Source organism: Linepithema humile, chromosome 4, assembly GCF_040581485.1.
Source record: "Linepithema humile isolate Giens D197 chromosome 4, Lhum_UNIL_v1.0, whole genome shotgun sequence".
NCBI classification, from domain to species: domain Eukaryota; kingdom Metazoa; phylum Arthropoda; class Insecta; order Hymenoptera; family Formicidae; genus Linepithema; species Linepithema humile.
This window is the reverse complement of record NC_090131.1, coordinates 11,861,963-11,887,589: the sequence shown is the minus strand read 5'-3', so window position 1 is coordinate 11,887,589 and position 25,627 is coordinate 11,861,963. Positions and strand designations below refer to the sequence as shown.

Below are 25,627 nucleotides of genomic sequence, written 5' to 3'. Positions count from 1 at the left end.
GACACGTCGAAGATGATGCTTTGTTGATTTTACTCCAGCTTCTCAAAGTCCACCAAAACGTGGTCTGATGAGGGAATAAAAGACCAATTGGTGCCATCCTTTTTTTGTGAGGAAATTCTTTATGGATACCCGTAGACCTCGGGGGAGGATCCACGGGTTATGTGGGAGTCACCCGGGAGTGAATTCCCGGGCATACCCACTAAAACCCCACCGGTGACCCACATTGACCGTGTTGGGAGGGTCCGGGGAACCGCCGTTAGCATTACTTCCCGAACCCCCCCGGTCTGTAATTAACATCATGTGTATCATACTTCAGTGTAGCATCGCCAAGTTTTTTTTGCATTTTTAAAAAAAATATTTTTAAATTTTAATTTTTTAAATAATTTTTTTATTTTTCAATTAAATATTTTTATTTTTTATTTTTAAATTTTAATTTTTTAAATATATTTTTTTATTTTTCAATTAAATATTTTTATTTTTTATTTTTTACGTAGTAACGTATTTATTTTTATTAGTTTACACTGATCGTTTAGTATACGTACCAAGTACCAAATCTGCTTCTCCGATTGGTTGAAACTATCTAACGTTAACAAGAACTAAATCTGCTTCTTTGATTGGGTTAGCCCGGATTTATAATAAATGTAAGTTTTAAGTCGTAAGAAATTGACCAATCACAGTCGATTATTCTATGCTTTGTGAGGGATCAATTTTTTACAGCTTAAAGCTTACTACACCTATTGTGCCCATTCTACAATAAGCCATTGTAAGAAATTGACCAATGACAGATAAATCACAGAAAAATTCATCGACTGTGATTGGTCAATTTCTTACGACTTTATGACTTACGGCTTATTGTAGAATGGGCATTGTAAATCCGGGTTTAAACTATGTAACATTAATCAGAATAAATCTGCTTCTCCGATTGGTTTAAACTATTTAGGGTAAAATGTACACCAATCAAAAAAACAGATTTAATATACTTGGTACGTGTACTAAACAATAGGTGTAAACTAAGCCAATATATATAATATATAGTATTTTTTTTAAGATTTTGTAATATTTTGAAATTTGATAGCTTTATGTGCAAGAGTTTTCATAGAAATAGTGAACAACTTTTTCCCTAGTTCTTTAGTCCTACTTGGCGTCATTTTCTGATATCACATTTTTTTGTAGAATGCATATTTTGTAGTTTTTAAAATAAATACAACAGTTTTTTTCAAGGTTTTTTAATATATACATTTCTTTGATAAAATTTTTTTTTTTGAAAGATTCTTAATATATACGACATTTTTTTTAATAGGTTTTTTTTTGATAGGATTTTAATATATACGACATTTTTTTTAATAGGTTTTTTTTTATAGGGCGTGAACTTGGCGCCTTTTTTTTTACCTTTTTTTTAAAAAGGTAATTTTTCTTGGATATCACTTATTTTTTTAAATAATATTACAGCTTTTTTAAAAAGTTTATTATTTAATATATAATAATTAAATATTAATTAGATTTTGCTAAAAATAACCCACCACCACCCCCGTCGTATTTTTAGTATGCAAGATACAACGGTCTTCTTTGTTGATTATGTTACAAAAATAAATACAAAATTATATAAATGTTATATGAATTCTATGCCATTACGTTTTTCTAATATAAATCAGCTTTAATCCAACAAGATACGACCAATACTCAAATAATATCAACAATTACTTATCAATTTTCTGTAAGAAAATGATACTGATTCCTTTAGCGCCTCTAGGCCATTGTCTTTTTTTAATTTGTGCATCGTCAGCTTCAATCCAAGTGTTAGATATTGCTTCTCTACATATACTTGTGTAGTGACCTTTTTCGATACATGATCCATGATGGAATATAGCACTCATTACTTTATAAAATTGTCCAACAATATTTATTTTAGTTGTTGGAACAGCACGCAAAGTAAACTTATCTGTTGATTGTATACCGTTTTGAATTGATACTAAATGAATAACAATTATATCTCTGACTGAGGTAAATTCACTTTTACATAATATGTTATTTCCTGTGCAATTATCACATGATTCGTTCTGTAATTGATAATGAGAAAACATTGCATTAAATAATTCATTAAGATCTAAACTTTTTTTCTTCCACTTATTAACAGGAATTGAAAGAAGGATATTATTATTAACAATAGTCGTTATATTATTACAATTTTTGCATCGTTTAACGGAAGTGACTTGATGCTCGACTAAACTTTTTATATAATCGTATTTTGTACAAAGAGCTATAAAAAAATCACATGCATCCCGTTTAACGCTATTTGAAAAAAATTCTCCTAAACATTGCCGTATTACGTATGTATTTAAGTTAGGCAATTTATTTTCATATTGATGCATTAATATACCTAAAACATTTGATTTATCATGATCAAATATTTGCTTTCTAATAACATTAAAATTTAACAGACATTGCAACACTGCATTTGCATAACATGAAACCTCATCTGTATTTTGAAAACCATGCATGAACTCAGCAGTATTTTTTCGAACTATTTCATGTGACTCTTGAACAGAACTAATTACTTTTGGCTCTACCCATAGAATATCTTTTACCTTACGATATTTTTCATTCAAAACAGAAATTATTTCTGTTTCTGGTTTATATGTTTGTTTTAATCGATTATATTCAATAATAGCTTCCTCACTAGCTACTATAGATTTAGGGTCAAAATTAATTAAATGTAACCCATCTAAAGATGTTAATCGTGACAATGCAACATAAATTTGGCCGTGACTAAATACAGAATTACCTATATCCATAATAGCATTTTGCAAACTTAGTCCTTGGCTTTTATGAACAGTAATTCCATAACTCAAACACAATGGAAATTGTCTTCTAATAACATATGCTTTTTCCATTATTGCAAATTTAACACTCACTCTCTCAATAAAATATTCTTTACCTGATGGCAAAAGAATCTTGATTTTTTCTACAGAACCAGTAGACACATCTTGTACAACTGAAATGACTTTAGCAATTGTACCATTTACAAGACCCAAACTAGCATCAATATTACGCCTTATCATCACTTTTGCCTCAATTTTTATAACAATTTTTTTCGAAAGTCCAGCTGTTTTAGAATTATCATCATCATTATGTGCCAACACTTTTAATACTTTATTTTTTAGATATGGAACACAATCAATTATATCATCAGCAATTAATAATATTTCTTTGGAAGCAATACGACTTAACATTGCAGAATTTAAAACATCACACATATGACAAGTGGGCAGTAAACAAACGGTGTCTGATGGCAAATTATTAATAAAATCACATAATTCATTCAATCTAGACTCGAAGGAATCTCCCTTAAAAGACATTTTTCTACTTTCTAGCATTTCACAATCAGACTTTGTTAATAAACCAATACGAATTCTTGACAATAAATCGCGATAAGACGCATCTCCTTGCTGGCGCATATTAATTTTCAATTTATCGTAATCAAATAATGTTTTCCACAAATTCACATTCCCTAGGCAACCGATATATTTATCAAATTTTTCTTTTGACAAATCTACAAAAACAGAATCTTCATGTACAGGAGGTAATTGAAGCAAATCTCCAAAGAGAAGAATATGCTTTTTGCCAAACCAACCATCAGGGCAATCAATGGAACCAAATATTTCAAACAATCGAAGATGTATGTACATTAGAGTCAAATTAGATATCATTGATACTTCATCAATTATAAAAAGAATAACATCATCAAGCTCCTCTCGTAAAAGTTTCAACACATGATCAGACAATTGTCTATATACAGGAGTACTACCATGTTCAATAGGTAATTGAAGCAATCTATGAATTGTCAAACCATCAATATTAAACGCTGCTATACCGGTAGGTGCTGCTACAGCAGTATCTTTCTTTAGATTTTCTTTTATCCAACATCTAATAGTTTTAATTAAATAACTTTTTCCAGTACCACCTTCTCCACTAACGTATAATCGCAATCTTGAATCATCTGATTCTACAGTGGTAATAACTCTGTCGAATACTCTTTTTTGATCCATATTTAATTTCTCGATCATTTCTAATACATCGATTTTTTTATTCTTATCACAGAGATCCTTAAAATCTTGCATCGCTTCACCGGCTTCTATTATATTTTGAACACCTATTGGATTGTCAGGATCATCCTGTGACTCATGTTGTTTTTCTACTTCATCTAAATATTGCTGAACTAACTCATTAGCAGTGTCAAATGCTTTTTGCAATTCTTCTAGTTTTTCATGATATTGTAATGCTTCCGTTAGATGTAGTTTTACCGTGTGAAATGATGCAGCGTATGTATTACATCCATTTCTAATCTCTTCAAATTCTCTCCATGGTTGGAACAAAAGTAATAATGAAAAGAAATACTTTTCTGGTTGTGTATTAGGATTAAATTTATAATGATTAATAAGATATCCACGCTGTCGTCGTCTGAGATACCTATCATTAAATTCATAGAATTCAACCAATTCATTTCGTGGTTTGATTTTTGTGATATCAAACCATTTTGCAAATTCATAAAGAGACATATGTTCCAATTCTTTTGGTCTCTGTGGATAGTGATTATCTATCCAAGATTCACAAAATATATCTGTCGAAGAAGGATCTTCAAGTTCCAGTGCTTCAAGCACTTGACGAGTTTTTAATTTTCTACATCTTATTCGATTAACATCTAACCATCTAATAGTTGTATTTGGATCAGTTCCACATAAAGAAATACTCAGTAATGTATCAGCTGCTTCAAGAGCTCCACATTCTCTATTACTCGTAAATCGCAAGGCAATACTCCAAAGATAGCTCGCCAATGATTTATTCATATTATTTTTACTGTTAATAATAGTATCGGATAATTCACATTTTCCTGCTTTATTCATATACTTAGTAATGTACCAGGTAAGCAGTGTCGACTTTTCGCCAATAAATTGTATATCCATATTTCCTTCCCACGCAGTAAGAAGAACAGGATTGTAATCATTAATATCTTTTTCATCTTCAGTCCGCGGAAGATCATAAAGCCTACTTTTATGTTTTAATTGCTTTCTGCCTGCTATGGCACTTGTAATATCTCTTATATGTAACGATTCAGTAACAGGACGAGGAAATCCAAAACGACATATCCGAATAACTTTACGTTCAACTTTTTTAGAACGGAGACAGTAATTATTATGTTTATGTCGTTGATGAGTATTGACACGTTTGTACAATAGTGGTGAAATATTTCGATCTGGCATTTTACAGCTTATATATTTTAAGATAAATTTGGAAACTTCTTCAATAGAAGATTCACCAAGGATCGGAGCATTTTTTATCCAAATTAATAAATGAAAATGTTGTATGCCTCTACCTTGATATTCTCGTCGCCAAAAATAATGAGTAACTTCTCCGATCGGATGATCTTTGGAACAAATAAAGTCAAGCATCGCACGAAACGTATTATCGAGAAATCTCGATGTTGATACAGGATCTCTGGCAACAAGTACACTAGTGCATACGGAAGAATCACACCATCCATTTACTTCACGAATATATTCACCCAATTCTTCCCATAACCATTCAGCGGGACTTAATGTTAAAAACCATGTTGCAGGTCCGTAATGTCGTGTCATACAATCTAAATTATTTCTCGGTTTCATCCAGAATTGTTGCGTATTCCTTAATGTCGCAAAAATAGTGCTCAAATCAGATTCTAACTGTCCATTGGCCATTGCGCGTAAATATTCCGTAACCGTAAAACTGTCTTGTGGATTAGTTACATGCATTTTATGAAAAATTCCACGACTTAATTGACGCATATTTGCATTGTTTAACAAAAAAAATAAGTATTGTTGATTTAATCTAAACTGTGGATGTTTAGACATCAAACGACATTTAATAAATTCATGGTCATGAAGCTTAACCGTCCTAGTTTCATGCTGCCCATTTATACCAAAAGGATATAAATCTGGAAAACACAACATATCCAAACATTTTTCACGATTATCCAAAGGTAAATCTTGAACTTTCAGCATTTGATATAAAGCCGTTGCAGTTTTATTTTCTCTTTTTTCATATAAAGGATATATAGTATATTGCTCATAATAACCATCAGTTTCATCGATAACCTGAGTTAGCATTGCCTCGTGCTGATTCAATGCAGCATCTTTAAGATTTTTCGTTCCTTGCATTTCGGTTCCTAAATTATTACTCGATGACACATGTTCCTCATCCGATATATCTTTTGTAGCATTTTCATCTTCTTCCACAACTTCGTCCTCTTGTATTTGAAATTCCAGATTATTATTAATGTTTTGAAACATAAATCATCATGAGTATCAGGTAATATTATTTCAGCATAGAAAGGATTATTATTCTTCAACCAAATTAACGCATCAAATACTTTTTTAACATTTACCATTTCTTCCCAGATAATTTTTGACTTTGTGGGAATACCTCTCACTAAAATATATAATTCATGATTGATATTTATCGCATCAGTATTAGAACATAATTTGTTTAATGTCTCTTGCATAGGAAGTGGTAAATGAAATGTTCTACCTTTAACTTTTTGTACCATTTGCCTTTCAGGTAATTTATTGTTGATAACAGTTCCCATTTTAACAACAGTTTGAAATGCTTTAGCTCTCTGTATAAGAATCTTTTCAAATGCGTTAAGAGATGATATTACTTTAGGCACATTATCAGTGAAAAGCTTATTGAAGATGCAATAAGCAGGCGTCATATTGTTACAAAATTTTTGTTTACAATAAATACATATGTATTGTGGATTAATTTGTTGTTTCTCCACGTGTGCCATTAAATCTTTCCAAACTGGATTGTCTATTTTTGCTGTAATCTTTCCAACTTCAGAAACATTTTTCTTATAACAAAGTTTTTCGCATGACACACAAGCATAACGCGGTGTGTCTATTAGACGTTTTTTCAAGGCCTTAAACGCATTTTCATATTTGGAAAAGATATCATCATCACTCATAATTGTATCGGTTTGCTGACGTTTGTGTATATCTGCCTTTTCTTGTGCAGCAATTACAATTTTATTTAACGTGTCCAAATCAGCACAATTTAATGCTTTATCTAAACTCAACATTTTTTTATAAAAACTTATAAGTCGATAAACTGAACTCATCATATTTCTCACTTTTGGAAAATGAGGCGATAACAATAGAATAGGTATAAACATTGCTTTACAAAGAGTGAAATTACTATAACAACTCAGTGCATGACCCAATTTCATATTCGAAGTTTTTACTGTACACGTATGAATATTTTCTATCAATGTAGTATATTTAGTATAATAAGTATATTTTTTACAGTACATGTACTAACAGTTTCAAGAAATTTTTGATACCGTTCAAGTAAAACTGGATTGTCAGTTTTACAGGTAGTACTACACGTCCACGATTTTTTTGCTTGTGCTATTGTCAAAGGTAATACATTTACAACTTGTCCTTCCATATTCATTATTAAAGACTCCTCAAAAATTACATTATGATATGTGGACTCTATAAAGTAATTTTCAGATGAAGCTGTATGTCTAGATATTCCACATAATGCATCTAATTTTTCATCAAATCCGCAACACTTATCGACAAGAGTCAAGAAGACTTCTGATTTCTTTTTAAGTGTAGCTAACATGCTATACATCTTGCGAATATAACCGTTCCTAATATGCATACACCAACGTATTATTTTATCAGCTTCTAATTGTTTTTCAATTTCACCTTTAATATTTAATTTTTCAACAATATTTTTCTTAATTACTGTCAAAGAATTCTGAAATTTTAAAGTTTTAGAACTTTGACACCGAAAATTTTTATATTTTTTAATAATTTTTTTTGCTACATTACATTTGTTTACAAATTTGATGCTTTTATTTTCTTTTTTTTTTTCTTCTTTCTTCTCGTTTTGCGAGACTATAGCATGACATGTGTATTGCCTAACAGAATTTATTTCATATCGCATCTTTTTAGCATGATTATTTTCCAAATCATTTTCATGTTGACGTTTTTTCGGAGTATGATATTTTTTCGGATCATTTTCATATAGACACTGCCTTTTACTGCAATTTTCTTCCAAATTATTTTCATATTGACGCCGTTTTAGAGCAGAAATGTTTTCTACATTTTGTTTATATCGTTCTTCATTATTATGTTCATTTTCATTTTTCTTATTTAATTTTTTTTTAAATTCGCCACTTTTTTGTAATTGATTTGCTTTTTGTTGCTCTGTCTCTTTTTGACGTTTCATATATAAACGAGTTGCTTTAACTTCTCTTTTTCTTATCAGTGTTAATGGAAGCACTTTTTGAGGAATACCATAATTTAAATCTTGGGGAAAGTGCTCAATCACATTAGATTCAAAAATTGTTATTAAATGTGAGCGCATTAAACTGTGATCATACCTCACTTTCTCAGGTTTAATATGAAATAACAATGAAATTGCAAAAGCTATTGCAAAAACACCGCAATCGCTACAATTCGATTGGCTTTGCACAATAGGAAATTTGACAGGCCGCTTATCAAAAGAATAAAATGGAAATAACCGTCTCAAAAATTGTTCATGATCTTTACGCAATTTTTTCATATTGAATGAATCATAGATAAATATATTTTTTCTATTATAATAACCACATACCCAATGATTATTTGAACTGAATAATATCTGTATATGTTTCTTATTTTCTGATACAGGTTCTATAAACTGAGGAAGTTGTATTTTCCATGTTCCTTCAGGTCTATAATCTGAGCAATTTCTTAAAAGTTGGTTAAAATGATCCATATGTTCATCATTTAACCACTCACCTTGAGCAATAATATTTTTCTGATCTGGTTTCAACGTCATTTTTGTTTTCGTAGACATTTTTGTGATATTAAAATAAATATATTGTATTCTTATAAGCGCGCACACACAGTAGCCTTGTATCAACCACAGTAGTTTTTTTCGCAGTTGAACATCAGCTTTTTTTACAGGTGCACAATAGTCTTGTATCGGCGCACAGCAGCCTTGTATCGGCGCACAGCAGCCTTTTTTGCAAGCGCACAGCAGCCTAGTATCGGCGCACAGCAGCCTTTTTTGCAGGCGCACAGCAGCCTTATATCGGCGCACAGCAGCCTTTATTAAAATAAAATAAATATAACTTACCTAACGTACACTTAAAAAATCCTCCGCACCTTGAAAATCCGAAGCACCTTGATCGCTGGTATTGATGATCTCCAAGCACCTTAATTTTTTAAGTTTAGATTTTTCTTGAACGTTCTATAAATAAATGTTTAATCGTATCTATCTAGATTGTAATAAGTTGAAGTCATAAAAGTAAAAATATTCTTTTCTCATGTTATAATATACTATTTCAAACTTTTTACTTTTATTTGAGACACAAACAACGTTTAATATTGTGTAATGCTTTAATAAATAATTAATACTATTAATTATGTTTTGGAATATACTATAAATGTACTGCTGTTTTCTCTTCTTCCAAATTTTTTGATCTCCAATGCACTGTATTCTTTTCTTATTGTAAAAATTAATAATGTGTTACTGCAATACAAAATTTGGTATAATAATGAAGAATTATGTATGAATAAGAACAATCATGTAAAGTCATCATATTCTACTATATAATATCATACAATATAATAGAATAAGCAATAAATAATATCTCAGTCATTTTGTTAATATTATGTGATGGTAGCAGGCTCAATGTCTTAACTCATAAAATTACTAAAAATTAATTCAATATTCTGCAGCTTTTAAAAATTAATGTTTGTTTAATATTTAGTTTCATTGATTCATAATAATTTTATGAGTTAAGACATTGAGCCTGCTACCATCATGACAATAATAACAAAACAATTAAGATATTATTCATTTCTTATTCTATTATATTGTATGATATTATGATATTATAGAATATGACTATATGATTATTCTTATTCATACATAATTCTTCATTATTATACCAAATCTTGTATTGCAGCATATATTATTAATTTTTACAATAAGAAAAGAATACAGTGCATTTGTGACCAAAAAATTTGGAAGAAAAAACAGCAATACATTTATAGTAATATTCCATATAATTTACCTAACGTACACTTAAAAAATCCTCCGCACCTTGAAAATCCGAAGCACCTTGATTGCTGGTATTGATAATCTCCAAGCACCTTAATTTTTTAAGCCTAGATTTTTCCTGAACGTTCTATAAATATAAATAAATATTTAATCGTATCTATCTATACGTTCTTGGATGAGGTAAAATTCATCATTATTAACTAATAAATTAATAATCTGTAAATATATTCTCGTGTCAAAATTTCATTGTAATAAGTTGAAGTCATAAAAGTAAAAATATTCTTTTCTCATATTATAATATATAATAGAATGAATAATAAATATGTCAATTATTTTGTTAACTTTTCCAAATTTTCTATTTCAAATTTTCTACTTTTATTTGAGACACAAACAACGTTTAATATTATGTAATGCTTTAATAAATAATTAATACTATTAATTATGTTTTGGAATATACTATAAATGTACTGCTGTTTTCTCTTCTTCCAAATTTTTTGATCTCCAATGTACTGCATTCTTTTCTTATTATAAAAATTAAAATTTGTTACTGCAATACAAAATTTGGTATATTAATGAAGAATTATGTATGAATAACAATAATCATGTAAAGTCATCATATTCTACTAATATCATACAATATAATAGAATAAGCAATAAATAATATCTCAGTCATTTTGTTAATATCATGTGATGATAGCAGGCTCAATGTCTTAACTCATAAAATTACTAAAAATTAATTCAATATTCTGCAGCTTTTAAAAATTAATATTTGTTTAATATTTAGTTTCAATAATTTATAATAATTTTATGAGTTAAGACATTGAGCCTGCTACTATCATGACAATAATAACAAAACGATTAAGATATTATTCATTTCTTATTCTATTATATATGTATGATATTATGATATTATAGAATATGACTACATGATTATTCTTATTCATACATAATTTTTCATTATTATACCAAATCTTGTATTGCAGCATACATTAATTTTTACAATATATTCCAAAACATAATTAATAGTATTAATTAGTTATTAAAGTATTACACAATATTAAACATTGTTTGTGTCTCAAATAAAAGTAGAAAATTTGAAATAGAAAATTTGGAAAAGTTAACAAAATAATTGACATATTTATTATGCATTCTATTACATATTATAACATGAAAAAAGAATTTCTACTTTAATGACTTCAACTTATTACAATGAAATTGTGACACGAGAATATATTTACAGATTATTTTTATAATTATAATGAATTTTACCTTATCCAAGAATGTAGATGCATGACTTCTAATTCATTTTATACAAAAAACTGCACCACATTTATTAACTCTAATTAATAACATCATTTTACACACCTCAACAACTGCGTAATACAGCTTCTTCTTTTTCTTTTATATTTAATAATATATAAAGCAATTTTCTGACAGATAACAAACATGAATCATATCTACATAGATAGTACTACTCACAGAAGAAACATAAATCATATCTACATAGATAGTACTACTATTTGTTAAATAAATGTAATATGTATCATAATGACTTCTACACACAGGACATGGCAACGCTTGCCGCGCGGTAAGCCCCGATTTACAATAGGTGTAGTAAACTTTAAGCCGTAAGAAATTGACCAATCACAGACAAAGCATAAAAAAATACTCGACTGTAATTGGTCAATTTCTTACGGCTTAAAGCTTACTACACCTATTGTAGATCGGGGCTAAAAGGCGGCGCAGTAGCCAATCAGTTTTTTGCTCTTATAGAAAAGCTGTAAGTTGTGATTGGTTACCACGTTGCATCTTGCCATACGGCTAGCGTTGTCGTGTCCTGTGTGCAGATACATATGTCATACACTGGCCTCCAATGATTCGTTCCTAGATTCCCTTTGCGGGACAAGGGGGAATAGGTGTATAGCCATGGCTATTGGCTACACACCTATTTCCCCTTTCTACTTCTAAGAACGAATCATTCGAAGCCAGTGTACAAATATCCTGGTTCTTAATAATTGCATATAGCATTTTCAATTATACGAATTTTGATTCGTCGAAATAATCATTATTTTACTATAAATTCAAGTTTTTTATTGGCGGAGACAATGCATGGCGTCATTAATCAACTCTCGATCGATCCGTATAAGCAAAAACGCTAACAACTCTCGATCGATCCGTATAAGCGAAAACGCTAATATAGAAATAGTAGAAAAGACATTAATTTATCACGTTCGTAATGAAAATCTTAACCAATCACGAGACACCGTTTGTACTGCTCATAAGACTCTAGCAGACGGGGCCTATACGCAGCCAATTAAAGCCTCTTACACAATGCCAGACAACAGACAATAGGAATAGAGAATAATGTAGGAAAGAAAAAGAGAGAAATAGCTTCTCTCTCTCTCTCTCTCTCTCTCTCTCTTCTATGTTATTTCCTGTTCCTATTACCTGTTGCCTGGCATTGTGTAAGAGGCTTAAGAATCGCGTTTATATGGCGTTTCGCGCATACGTACATGCGTGCATTTCGATGTGTAGCCAGAGTGAGTCCTTGCCGTGTGATATATGATCTCTTGTATATCAATGTTAATATCGCCATCCAGTTTTTTGATCCAGTTTGATTCAGTTTACTATCACATATCAAAAGTAAGTAATAAAAATATATTTATTTTTATTGATAAAGTCGAACGGAAATATGAATACTTAGTAATTTTTTTTTTCTTATACACGATTAGGTTATGTAATATTATTGAAAAAATTATTGATATTCAGTTCGGCATTCATTAGTAAAAAAGAAAAGATGCATGACTTCTAGGTTATTCAATGAATTAAAAAAAGTAATTGATTCAGTTCGGCATTCATTAGTAATAAATGCTTGACTTCTAGGTTATTCAATAAATTGTACTTTATTCATATAATTATTTTTTTAGTGTCACAAGAAGCACAACTGCTCGAAGGTGATGACGCAACATTCCTCAACGTTGCTTTAGAAGAAGAGGTCATACAGCTGCGACAACAGTTAGCAGCTGTAAGATCAAAAATATTTCCACCACCGCCATCCCCGTCACTGCCATCAGAGCAGCCGCCACTGCCATCGAAATCGCCATTGCCACTGCAGCAGCCGCCACTGCCATCGCAATCATCATTGCCACCGCAACAGCCACCACTACCACCGCAGCAGCCGCCACTGCCATCACAATCGCCATTGCTACCACAGCAGCCGCCACTGCTATCATCACAGCAGTCGTCACTGCCATCATTCCCATCGAAGCAGCTGCCACAGTCATCGAAACCGCCACTGCCATCGCAGCAGCCACTGCCATCGCAGCAGCCACTGCCATCGCAGCTGCCACTGCCATCGCAATCGCTATTGCCATCGCCGCCAATACGAGAGGTGCCAGCAGTGCCTTCATCATCACAGAAGAAAGAAGAAGAGCAGGTTACTGTACAACGTAAGTACCAATTACATTATAATAAAAACTTATTTATTTTTTTGAAATAGTATAAATTTTTTAACTTGTTTCTTTTATAATTTATTAATGTATTTGAAATTGAACAATTACTTTTTGTTACAGCCAAAAGATGGAAAAGAGCGGGTCAACGTTTAAAAAGAAATTTTTCGAACCGTGGCCAAAACTGGAGAGGTGGTCGAGGCGGCAAAAAAAGCGGTATAACCATTACAAATAATTATTACAATTAATATTTTAGTTTTTGATATGAATATATGTTAGTTTTTTAGTATTTATAAATTAATGAAATAGTTTGTAAGTTAAAAGAGAAAAACTGAAGTTTTTTGATTATAACCATTATATTTTATTGTAATCATTATATATTTTATTGTAACCATTACCATTATATGCGCGGGGTATTCAACAATCTAATTTGTAAGTTAATTTAAAAGTAAAAACCAAAATTTTTTTTATTGCAATATACATATATTTTTTATGCGCTGCGTATATTCAAAAATAAATTTTGAATAGTTTATAAGTTAAAAGAAAAAATGAAAGTTTTTTTTTATTGTATTGTAACATCGTAAGCGATTACATATGTCTCTTATGCGCTGAATATATTCATACATAAATATGAATCCATTAAATAGTTTATAAGTTAAAAAATCAAAGTTTTTTATTGTAACATTATCATATATGCGCTGAATATATTCATACATAAATATGAATCCATTAAATAGTTTATAAGTTAAAAAATCAAAGTTTTTTATTGTAACATTATCATATATCCATTATACGCTGGATTTTTATTCCTTACAAGATATATAGTTTGTAAGTTAATAAGAAAAAAACAAAGTTTATGCTAACATTATTATATAAGAAGTTACATGTATTCAGATTTTAAATATTATATAAGAAGTTACATGTATTCAGATTTTAATAAAGAATATACTATTCTCAAAGAATTCATACTAATAATTTTCATTCCCTAATTTGTATTCAAAATTCTTTCAGAATCGAACACCAATCGATTTAATTACAAACTTCTCTACATAGATCTGCATCTAAATGTTCATTATTAGTGACAACTTTATTATTCAAAATTGGACCATTTTCATATTGACTGTTTTTAAAACATTTTACTGTCTGCTTAGACAAAGATGTGTTTTGCTACATCTGAAACAAGATAATGAAATAATTTTATATATATATATAATAAAATTTTTATAATTAACATCAGAGAAGAGATTGGTTATTTTTTTATATACCATAATCACTGTATATCGATATATCTTTTTCTGGTTTTCATACATATTTTAACATTTTTGAAAAGTTTACTATTGTTAAATGTCATTTGATTTTCTAAAATAGTGCTTGTCCACTGTAATGCATGAATAATTCCTGAAAGACAGAACAATAATCTTTTGCTTATAAATATTTTTGTCTATTGATACGTAACATTAATTGATATGTAACATTAAATTTAATAAAATATTGGAATACCTGAAATATATTGCTCGCAAACTTGAGGAAATGGATATTATAATATAGTAAAGCAGCTGTCAAATAATCGTCAAGTATATAATATATACACTGCTCCATGCTTCTGTCTTCAACGTGTCATCAAATTTTATACATTTTGCATAGAGATCTGTTTATTTATGTATAAATGTCACATGATTCATCTATCTTCTATACTTAAGTATCTGTAAAATAAAAAAACAAGTTAAATCATTTTTTTAATTAACCTTATACTTATTTCTTTTCTCTCTAAATTCTTTTCTCTATAAAAACGTCATCTTTATCTATTATTCTGTAATTATCCTGTAATAAATAATAAAAACACTAACAGGAAAGGTTATCTCTTGATTTATATTTTATATAGATACACACACTTACATTATATATCTATAATAATCTTCTTATCCTGTAATTATCCTGTAATAAATAATGATTTATATAGATATCAGCTGGTAGTATACATATATACACATACACATTTCACTTTCACTTGCGTTTCTTTTTATTATTTAATATCACTTGCGTTATTTATTATTATTAACACTTGCGTTATTTATTAATTCATTAAAATATTAAAATATAGAATCGTTGATTCTATAATAAATGTGATTAAAATAATACTTTTTATGACATATGACATAACATATGTTCAGCATCGCTATACCAGCGCACCTACCGTCTAAAATTTCAATCAAGCGACATTTTGAAGCGACATTTCAGGCGATCATGATTTTTACGACATTTTAACTTTAGCAATTAATATCTCATAATATACAGCACGTACGGCAAAAACAAGCATACTTTAATAATATAAATCGCATACGCGCTATCGATTGAGATTATTTTGAAATCGATCGGCCCAACCGTTATTGAGATCCGATAATCTCGGCTTGTCTCAACTTTCGGTCTCGCGTAAAGATACACGGTCGGTCTCGCGTCTTATGCGCTGCGCGTAAACTTGGCGCGAGACACTACCGTGTCTCTTGATTTAGGTGACGAAACCGAGTATGCTCGGTTATTATACGAGTGCGCTCGTATGCGAGGAAACGAAACCGAGTATGCTCGGTAATATACGAGTGCGCTCGTATGCGAGGATCGAGGCCGAGTATTCTCGGTAACGTGCAAGTATGCTCGCACGGAGGAACGGAGGACGGTTCCTGGTGGCCGAGTATGCTCGGCAGGAATACAAGTATTCTCGTATCGCGATCTAGAGCCGAGTATGCTCGGCGAAGATACGGGTGTGCCCGTAACGTATGGAAGCGGTTCCTGGGGCCGAGTATGCTCGGTTGGTGCACGAGTATGCTCGTGCTCGTGGGGCTGCTGGTCATAGATTTCGAGTATTCTCGAGGATCACGAGTGCTCTCGCGATAGGATGTTCACTGGCGAGCAGTGAACAGGATCTGGTCAGAAAGCGTACAGCCGGGCCTCTTTTATACCCGGCTGCCGCCCGACTGGCGAAGGATCGGCAAGCATCGGCGGTTTAGCCGGCGTACTCCCACCTGGTAAATTTCGAAAACAGTCGGGTGTGGGGGGCCGTCCGGCGATTGACCGTCGGTGTTTATGATAAATTTATCGGCGCTCGATGCGCCCTTTTTGGCTACGGACGATGTTCGGTCCGTAGCCGTGACGATGCATGCTGCATCGTTACAAAGCAAAAAATCTTTAAATTCAAACTTTGTATAATTTTTATAGTTTTTTAAACTTTGTGACGTGACGCTTTTGGAGCGCCGTCACAAGGACGATAGCCCGGCCGAGGGAGCAAAGGGTTCTGGAGTTGCTCCTCGCGTTAAGAGAGCAATCCGCGAGACTCCACCCATTTATCGTGTATCATTCTGTATTTCGTTCCGTTTTTGTATTTTACTTGTTGTTTGAATTTATAAGGCGAGACCCCGTGCGGGCGGCGTTGCGTACATTGTGCCTTCGGGTGAAGATCGCAGCGTCACTAGGAAGACCGGACGCCGGAGGATCACTAGCGGGTGTCACATGCTAGTAACCCCGCCGGAAAAAAGGTCAAATACCGCAACCCCGTCGCCTCCGCCATCCAAATCCTATCGACTAACTCCGCCTTGATTTTAATCGCAGACCAGCATAGAAACGCAGCAGCGGACCTCGCCCGGCTGCAGACGGCGCCGAGGGCTCCGAGGATGCTGCACCCGGAAAGGCCGGAGTATGGCCCGGCCAACCTAACCAGCCCTATCCGGGGGCATCGGCTTATCGAAGCAATGCCGACAGGCACCGGCTAATTTGAAGAAGCCACAGGAAGCGGGGGGGGGGGGCGCTCTGGATGAACTGTGGGCGGTTCTCAGGAGCCCCCCTTTGCGGAAAATCGGCAGGATGCGCGGAAAGGCGACGCAGGATGCGCGGAAAGGCGACGCAGGATTCGAGGGACCAAGATTCAAGGTATCGATGAAAGAGAAATCACTGTTCGATGTGCCGTGCAAAAGTGAGGACCAGCTCCAGGACGCTTCCGACGACGCCGAAGACGCCGACTTACTGTAAGCCGCCTCTCGGGTAACCGTAAAGTGCCGTCCGGTCATGGCTGGTAGCGTGAGTCATTCTGTCTTTTAATAAGTGTCTCTCACACAACTAAAATCCGCGTTCAGTTACCGAATGTTGCAGATCCAGCCGGCTCCGGAAATCGCGTCGAAGTCTCTCTCTTACCCGCGCGGATTATCGACAGTCTCTCTCGTTCGTTACCGCTTCTGTTACCGTTCCGTTTCGTTACCGTATTGCTGTACCGTCTTTCCGTTACCGTCTCTTTTTTTTGGGTACCGCCTGTTCGATACCGTTCTTATGATACGTCTTTTGTTACCGCTTTTTTGGCGTTACCTCAACGCTGAAAATTATCGTGGTTCAATGTCTGCGGATGGATTTTGCTCGGGAACGTTCTCCGCGAGACTGCTGTTACCGCCACTTTAGCGTCTCCGCGAGAAACGAAGAAAATCCGCGAAAATAGCCACTCCGCGACATAGCCTTTCTGGCCGCTAAATAACCGTCGTTTCAAATTGTATTTATTTGACCTTCATCGGTCCCGTCGTGTTGTCAGTATCCGTGTTATCTGTTTCGCTGAGTGTCGTTGGATCAGCTACTGTTTTCTTTCGTGATCGCGTTTCCGAAGTTCCATTGTTACGTCCCGGCAAGTCTTTGTTAATAAAATTAAACTTAGGGGACACGATTGCTTTCGGGTAATCGGGTCTGTGGGACCCTACCCTGGGTACGCGCAATCTAATCAGTTGTCTATGAAAAACCGGAAAAGTAAAAGCCTGTATCGATTGGGGGAATATTCGATGTAATTTAATATATGCTAACACTAATTCGCGGATTGATGCGGGGTTGCGGACGTCGTGATTTTGTTAGTTATTTAATTTTGTACTTACCAATGTTCAGGCGTTCTGGTTTTTTTGAGATGTAATTGGTCCTCCTCGGGTCCCCTAACGGTATCCGTGCCGGGTTGATTGAGAAAGGAATGCTGTCTAACGGGATCAGCGTAAAGGGCCACGGCTGGTGGGGGTTGAATCCTTCACGTCGAGAGAACTGGTCAGAGTCGTTGCACACACTTTCGTACTCGGAGTCGTAATATTTTTTCACGCCAATATATGGAGAATGTTCCGCAGTAGCCGGTCTGGTGTATTGAAGGAGCAACTGGCGCGCGCGATATTTTACTCCTCCGCGACGTGTCTTGGATTTTGGCATGAGAAGGAGGTTGTGTCGAGTCGAAAATTCCAGGCGTAAAGCGTGCAATGGGCCGCACCACGATTCGCGGGGATACAGAAATTAATACAACGTGCGGTGGTCCGCATCGGAGTTATTAAATCTGAGTGCTGATTCGAAGCGACGAGGAAAGGGTGGTGGTTGAGGCTATTAGTACGCGAGGAAATAGTTTGACTTCAAATTATGTTAACAAACACGTTTACTGAAATTGTTTAGATACAAACACTAATTGGTTTACAAACCCTTTCCTAACTAACTAATACTTTAGTAGACACCTTAGCACTAAATATTTCTAAGTTCGAATGTTTAAGTCTACATAGGTCGCTGATACAGAATTGATTTGTTTTGGATTTTGAGTCGAATTTGGAGAGATGTTGCTAGCGTCGAGACCGGAGTATAACTGAACTTACTTGGCTAGCGTGGATTTTTTTATACCCAAATATTTTATTATTTTTATCGCAAAAACAGGGTTTTTAGAATTTTGGGTTTGAAGGTTCTTACGGATAGGTCTAAAAAAAAAAAAGGTTGGAGAAAGTTGGATGATTTTATGGTGGGTTCCGTACGTGCCTTGGGGACCCAGCACGTTTGAGGGTTTTATAGCGGGTCCCGTACGTGCCTCGGGGACCGAGCACGTTCAAGGGTTTTATGGTGGGTCACGTACGTGCTTCCGAGACAGGGTACGTTCGAGGATTTTCCAGAAGGTTCGAGAACGTGGAATATTCTGGAAGATTCGGAAATGTTTAAGAACGTTCTTGTAAAAAAAACGTTTGAAAAAATTTAACTATAACGGCCGGAGAACGTTACACCATGCAGGTACAGAAATTTATTCTATGTTACCGATTTTGCGGGCGAATTGCCTTCATACCGCCGTACTAAAACTATCTCCGTCTTATCGGCTTAGGCCGAATCATATCTACTCATCTTTAACCTTTGTTAAACTAATTGTGAAATATACATTATTGTTACCTATTAATCACTAAGTTGTCTTTGCGTTCGCCTTTCACTCCGGATTCTTAACGTTGCCTAAAAGAACTGTGCCCCTCTGCCATATACTGAGCGGGGAGCGGCCGGACATATTAAAAAAATTCTCGAAGTTACCGATACCGCGGTGCGATTACACGCACCTGGCGTCCATTTCCGGTTACCGATTTCGTCAGGTTATCTCTGTTACCGCTGTTACCTAATCGTGCATTTATTGCCGATATTGGGTAAGTTACCTAGCTTCCGAAATACGTGGAGTACCGTGAGTTACCGAATCGAGCATCTACTGCCGATACCGCGAGTTACCGAGTCGCAGTGATGCCAATTCGAGCTCGCTAGTACCATGGGTACCGTAGTGGAGGGGATACCCATACAAGCGAGACCGCTGACGTCAATCTCCGAGAGGGAGTTCTCCGAGGCGGTCAAAAGGCTGGGGGCTACTGGCAAAGCCCCTGGCCCGGACGGGGTCCCCGGTCGAGCATGGGCCTTGGCCTTTGGCGTGATAGGTGCCCGCCTGAAATGAATATACAATACATGCCTCAGGACGGGCACCTTCCCCTCCTTGTGAAAGTATTCCAAGGCAGGGTCGAGCAGTGAGGACCGATCACTACCGGAGTGCGTCCCGGTTCTACCGGTTCCGGAGTGATCGGTCGAGGAGTCTGTTTGCTGGTCGCCACGGCGGGTAAGGCGCGGAGTGGGTCGCAACACTCCCCAACCGTCCGTGGGGCCCCCCGCGTAGCTGCGCCCACTGCGATGCCCACATTGTCGGATGTGTGGGACCCCCGAAAGCCCCTGGGTAAAACCAGGGGTAAGTAAGGGGCCGGAGGCCAGTGCACCGGATGTTTATTCCCGGTGCCCGCGCCATATGCTGACCTTCCGGGGGAACTCGGGATTTGGAGGGCATGCCCGGTCAGCGAAGCCGCAGTGGGTAGTGGGATTGAAACAGAAATGTTGCTCTTAAATAAAAATGATAGTGGTCATCAGGAGGTACATTCTGTCAAGAAAGTATCGGGAATTTTCAATTAAAACAACATTTTTACATTTAATCATCAAAATTTATTGGGTTGCCTTCAAAATAGGCTCCATTTGCTCCAATACATCTATGCCAACGGCACTTCCAATCATCGAAACATTTTTTATAGGCGCTTTCCGGGATGGACTTTAGCTCTCGCGCCGAATTTTGTTTTATGGCTTCAATCGACTCAAAACAGGTGCCACGAAGCGGCAATTTTAGTTTTGGGAAGAGGAAAAAGTCGCAGGGGGCCAAATCCGGCGAATACGGTGGTTGCTGAAGCACGTTCGTTGAGTTTTTGGCGAGAAAGTCAGTCACAATCGTAGCTCGGTGAGAAGGCGCGTTATCGTCATGCAAAATCCATGAGTTGTTCGCCCACAAATTTGGCCGCTTCTTACGGATACGCTCACGCAAACGTTTCATAACGCCTCGGTAATACTCCTTGTTTACCGTCTGACCCTCTGGAACGAATTCGTAGTGCACCACGCCACGGATATCGAAAAAACAATGAGCATCACCTTCATTTTCGAGCGGCTTTGGCGTGGTTTTTTCGGTTTCGGCTCATTTTTTTCCACCCATTCCGATGCTTGCTGGCTTGTTTGCATATCGTACTCGTAGACCCAGGTCTCATCACCAGTTATAATGCGTTCCATGAATGTAGAATCGGAATTACAGCAATCCAGCATGTCTGAAGCGACCTGTTCGCGATGGCGTTTTTGAAGAAAATTCAGCTCTTTCGGTACGAGTCGTGCGGCCACCTTTCTCATGCCCAAAATATCAATCAAAATCGTACGTGCGGACTCGTGGGATATCTCAAGATCATGTGCTATCTCTCTCAAGCTGGTACGACGGTTTTCAAGCACCCTTTCCTTAATTTTATCGACGTTATCTTTGGTCGAAGCCGTCGATGGGCGTCCGGAACGAGGCAAGTCTTCGACCACTTCACGACCGTCCTTGAAGGCTCTGTACCACTGATATGCACGAGTTTTCGATAGAGCATTATCACCAAAGGCCTTTTGCAACATTTTCAATGCATCGGCACACGAAAATTCATTTGCAACACAAAACTTTAAACAAATTCTTTGCTCAACGTAATCACCCATAGTAAAAAATCGGCACGCACTACTGACATCGACTGACTTAACCAGCTGTTGCAAACACACTAGTTGACAGATCCCGCTCAAGCTTGGCATAGTAATTAAGGACAGTGGTACCAACCTAGGAAAAAAAAATTTTACCTGCCTCATTGCCCCGCCAGATTTAAATCGACAATTCCCGGTACTTTTTTGACAGAATGTATATCTCGCGCCCGAGAAACCGAATTTCTCAGCCGAGAGACCAACTCTCGTAGTTGGGGGAACGGGAGAGGAGGCATCCAGGATGTCTCCAGAGTCAGGCGTCTTATCTCAAATCTCGGTGTTGAGATTGAGAGGGGGCGCTGACTCAGATGACAAAATGATGGAAAGAGGGACGGGGGGGGGGGAAGCTACCCCCCTCCCTCCTCCTTTTTTACCGACCTTGTCCAAGGTCGAAGAAGGGCACTCCTGCGGGTACTCCGGCTACATCACGAGATCCGTCTCGTGCTGGGTCTCCGAAGCGACCGCAGAGTTTATCTCGGGCGGGGTCGGAGGAGAGCCTTTTTTGCGGGGCTCCATCCGTCGACCTCTGCTCCGACAATGACGGTGACGGATACGAGACCAGATTCTCGTCCGTCACCAGAACCAGCGCATCGTCGACAGGAGCCAAGAGGCCTAGGAAAAGCAGGGAGATCACCATCCTCCCTGATTCTCCCTCCTCCGACGAGAGGAGGAAAAAGAGGGAGAAGAGGGCAAAAAGGGGCGACCTCTTGTCCTCCGACGAAGAGGATCAGGAGATCCTCAAGGCCCAAGCCAGGAAGGAGGATCTTAGGGGACGCCTCGCAAAGGATCCCTTACAAGTAGGACAGCACACCACCCGAAAAAGGAGGGAGGAGGCCGTGGAGCGGATCGAAAAGCTCCACCGCAAGGTCTCCGAGAGGATAATAAATCCTCATCATGAGACGGACCGAACGACCGAGCGATACCACAAGCACGTGGGCATGATAAAAAGCAAGGTCGCGCAATATGAATCGGCGCCGGTCCAACAGATCCTGGACGACCTCAAGGTGAGCACGGACTCTATCCTTGAGATCGCCGGGGTCTGGAAAGGTCTCAAAGGGAGCCTTGCTAAACTCCTCTATGTCGCGGCTTCCTCCCTCGAGGCAGGCGCAGCGACCCTGGCGGAACGCGCGGAGAGGGGGTACTACGACCCCGTAGCGGGAAAGGCCCTTTCCCCCGCCAACGCGCTCGCGGAGAAGATCCTAGCGGCAAACCGCCGCCTGGAGAAAGAGGTCGCTGACCTCCGTAGGGAGAGGGAGGAAAGAGAGAGAACCTCCCCTCCTCCCTCACCTATCAACACCCGGTCCAGGGCCAGGGTTGCAAAGGAGGACAACGCGGACGAGGAAGTCATCATGGGGGAGTCGGTGGAGGTCCCACCTCCGGAGCCCTCTCCCACGATGACAATCACTAGGGAAGACCTCGTTAACTTCCCGGCAGAGACCCCTGATTATGGGGGTCGTAAAAGTGTTGGAAGACCACCCTTTGCCGGTGGTAACGAGTAACACCCTCCTGCACGGTGGCCTAGTTGGCACCATTGTGCAGGAGGTGGTTAAGGGGTAACACCACTGTAACGGCCCAAAAAATTGCACTTTTTCAACATTTTTTTTTTAATGGAAGGAAATGAAATAAAGTATTAATACTCCGTGAAGTTAATAAGCATATATTGAAGTACTTGTAAAAATTTTTTCATATAATAATATTACAAATTGGCGGAATGGCAGCCATATTCCCGATGATCCTTTAAAATAAAGGGGTCCGCGGCAAGCAGTGTAGCCGTTGGAAATTTGAACCTAGAACAAATAAAAAAATTCCTCATGATCTTCAATGGTATATCTAGTACAATACGTATGGGATTTTAGAAATATTGATTTTTGAGTGATTGGCGAGCATTTGAATAAAGTCGTTCATTTTTCGACAAAAAAAAGTGACATTATTTGGCAATAAAAAATGTTTAGAGCAACGTATCAAAAATTCCATACGTATTGTACTTCGAAATGTTGTTTTGAATGTACAGTAAAAAATTCAAGTGAAAATATTTAAAATTGTTAGAGTTATACTGCTTGCCGCGTTGAAAAAACGTGTTTCGAGAAAAACGCGTTTAAAGTTTGGAGTTGTATTATGAACATGAAAAAATTGAAAATTCGACTCAAAAAAAATTTTTACCATTAGTCTGCAATCCCAGCACCGTAAAGCTGCCCTTCTAAGTTGGAATATTCGTCCTCCATTTCTTTCCTCGCAGATGTTATGCCAGAGCGCGCTTTTTTTGCCGCATCTGATAATTGCGCCTCTGCGTGCTTGATTCGTTTTGCATCGGATTCGATGCAAAAATTATATGCTTCGACGCCAATTTCCATTTCCAGAAGCTGCACAATACGTAAAATATTAGTTATTCCATCATTAAAGACGCATGTAGCGATATCCGCTGCTATATTTAGGACTGTCTTGCCGCTTGAATACGATTTAGGAGCCAAATTCCACACTGTCGCATTGAAACTTTCGTTACTATTCTGCGTGTAACCGCCCAGGCAACGGTTTAGTAACTCGTCCCGACTCAAATCTTCATAAATAGGTTTTATGGCTTCGTAAACTTCCTCGGAAAGCGGTGACTTGTGACGGAAAGTGTCCAAGGTACCTGCTTCTTGCGCCTTCTTCCAATTGCACCAAGATTTCGAGCACTTCTCGTGTTGCGGATTTTCGTCAGTTGATAACTTATGAAATAAGGTCGCCCAAATTTCATTTTTCATGTCATCTAAGGATGTTGGGTTCCGACGAATGGCCAAACCATAATAAATAGTCAGCTCGTCTATTAATTTGGCACTTAATTTTCCTTTTCCTCCGAGGTTTTTCGATGATTTTTTAAAATTACGAAGTCGCGTTCCCATTCTTTTCTGTACGTGCGAGATGCATTCTTTCTTCTGTACTACTAAATCTTCATACGGTTCAGAGTCGATAATACCTTTAAATGTTTTGCTATCACCATCCCCGATGTAGCTTGAATATTTGAGATCGTGCAAATCTTTTGAGCGATGGAACATCTCGATGACTGCGTCAACTTCCATTTTTCCCGATGATCCTTCGTGGTTCGCTTTACATACATCGGCGTGCGTTTTATACCATTCGTCATAGTTACAAGTGTCCAATTTTTTCTTCCACTGTTCGCAACTTTTACAATATTTAGATTTTACCTCAACATCGACAATTTGCCCAGAAAACCAACCAATCAATGACATGATCCCAAAAAGCGAAGAAAATCCGCGTTTTCTCCAAGAACCATCACCGGAAACCGTTATTCCTGCAGATTGTCCATGTTCTTCAGTCATTTTCTTCTCTTTTTGTGCTCCTTTTTTCAAACTGGAATCTTTTACTGCTGATGTTGCGATTGAAATCATATTCACTAATTTATCGTAAAAAGATTGGAATACTGGACGTGGTAATTCCATGAAAGCACAAAACTTTATAATTCCATTTAGTCCAACTCCTATTAATCGCATAGCTAGAACGATTCGACGATTTATTTCGTATGCGTTTCGTATATATTTACAACTAGGAATTACAACTTCCGGGCAATTAGGACAAGCGATAACTATTTTGAAGCCTAAGCCACGAGGATCTCTTTCACGAAAAGTAATATCGGAATTACAGTTTTTACACTTCACATGTTGTGAAATCACAGCAAAAACTGCCACAAAATTTATAATTCTGTACCTGAAGTCATAATTTACGTC

At 36.6% G+C, this 25,627-nt stretch overlaps 2 protein-coding genes and 1 pseudogene across 2 annotated transcripts; 1 reads left to right on the top strand and 2 right to left on the bottom strand.

Moving 5' to 3' along the window:
- Positions 1 to 1,198: 1,198 nt before the first annotated feature.
- Positions 1,199 to 6,568, bottom strand: LOC136999312 (uncharacterized). Its single transcript, XM_067353008.1, has one exon. It carries the CDS (start codon positions 6,321 to 6,323, stop codon positions 1,698 to 1,700), a length of 4,626 nt encoding a protein of 1,541 aa, XP_067209109.1. The 5' UTR covers positions 6,324 to 6,568; the 3' UTR covers positions 1,199 to 1,697.
- A 5,200-nt stretch (positions 6,569 to 11,768) lies between these two features.
- On the top strand, positions 11,769 to 14,020 carry LOC136999313 (uncharacterized). Its single transcript, XM_067353009.1, has 3 exons — positions 11,769 to 12,738; positions 13,023 to 13,544; positions 13,668 to 14,020. Coding segments are annotated over exons 1-3 (648 nt in total). The 5' UTR covers positions 11,769 to 12,737; the 3' UTR covers positions 13,793 to 14,020.
- A 9,470-nt stretch (positions 14,021 to 23,490) lies between these two features.
- On the bottom strand, positions 23,491 to 24,943 carry LOC136999487 (uncharacterized; annotated as a pseudogene).
- Positions 24,944 to 25,627: the final 684 nt, after the last annotated feature.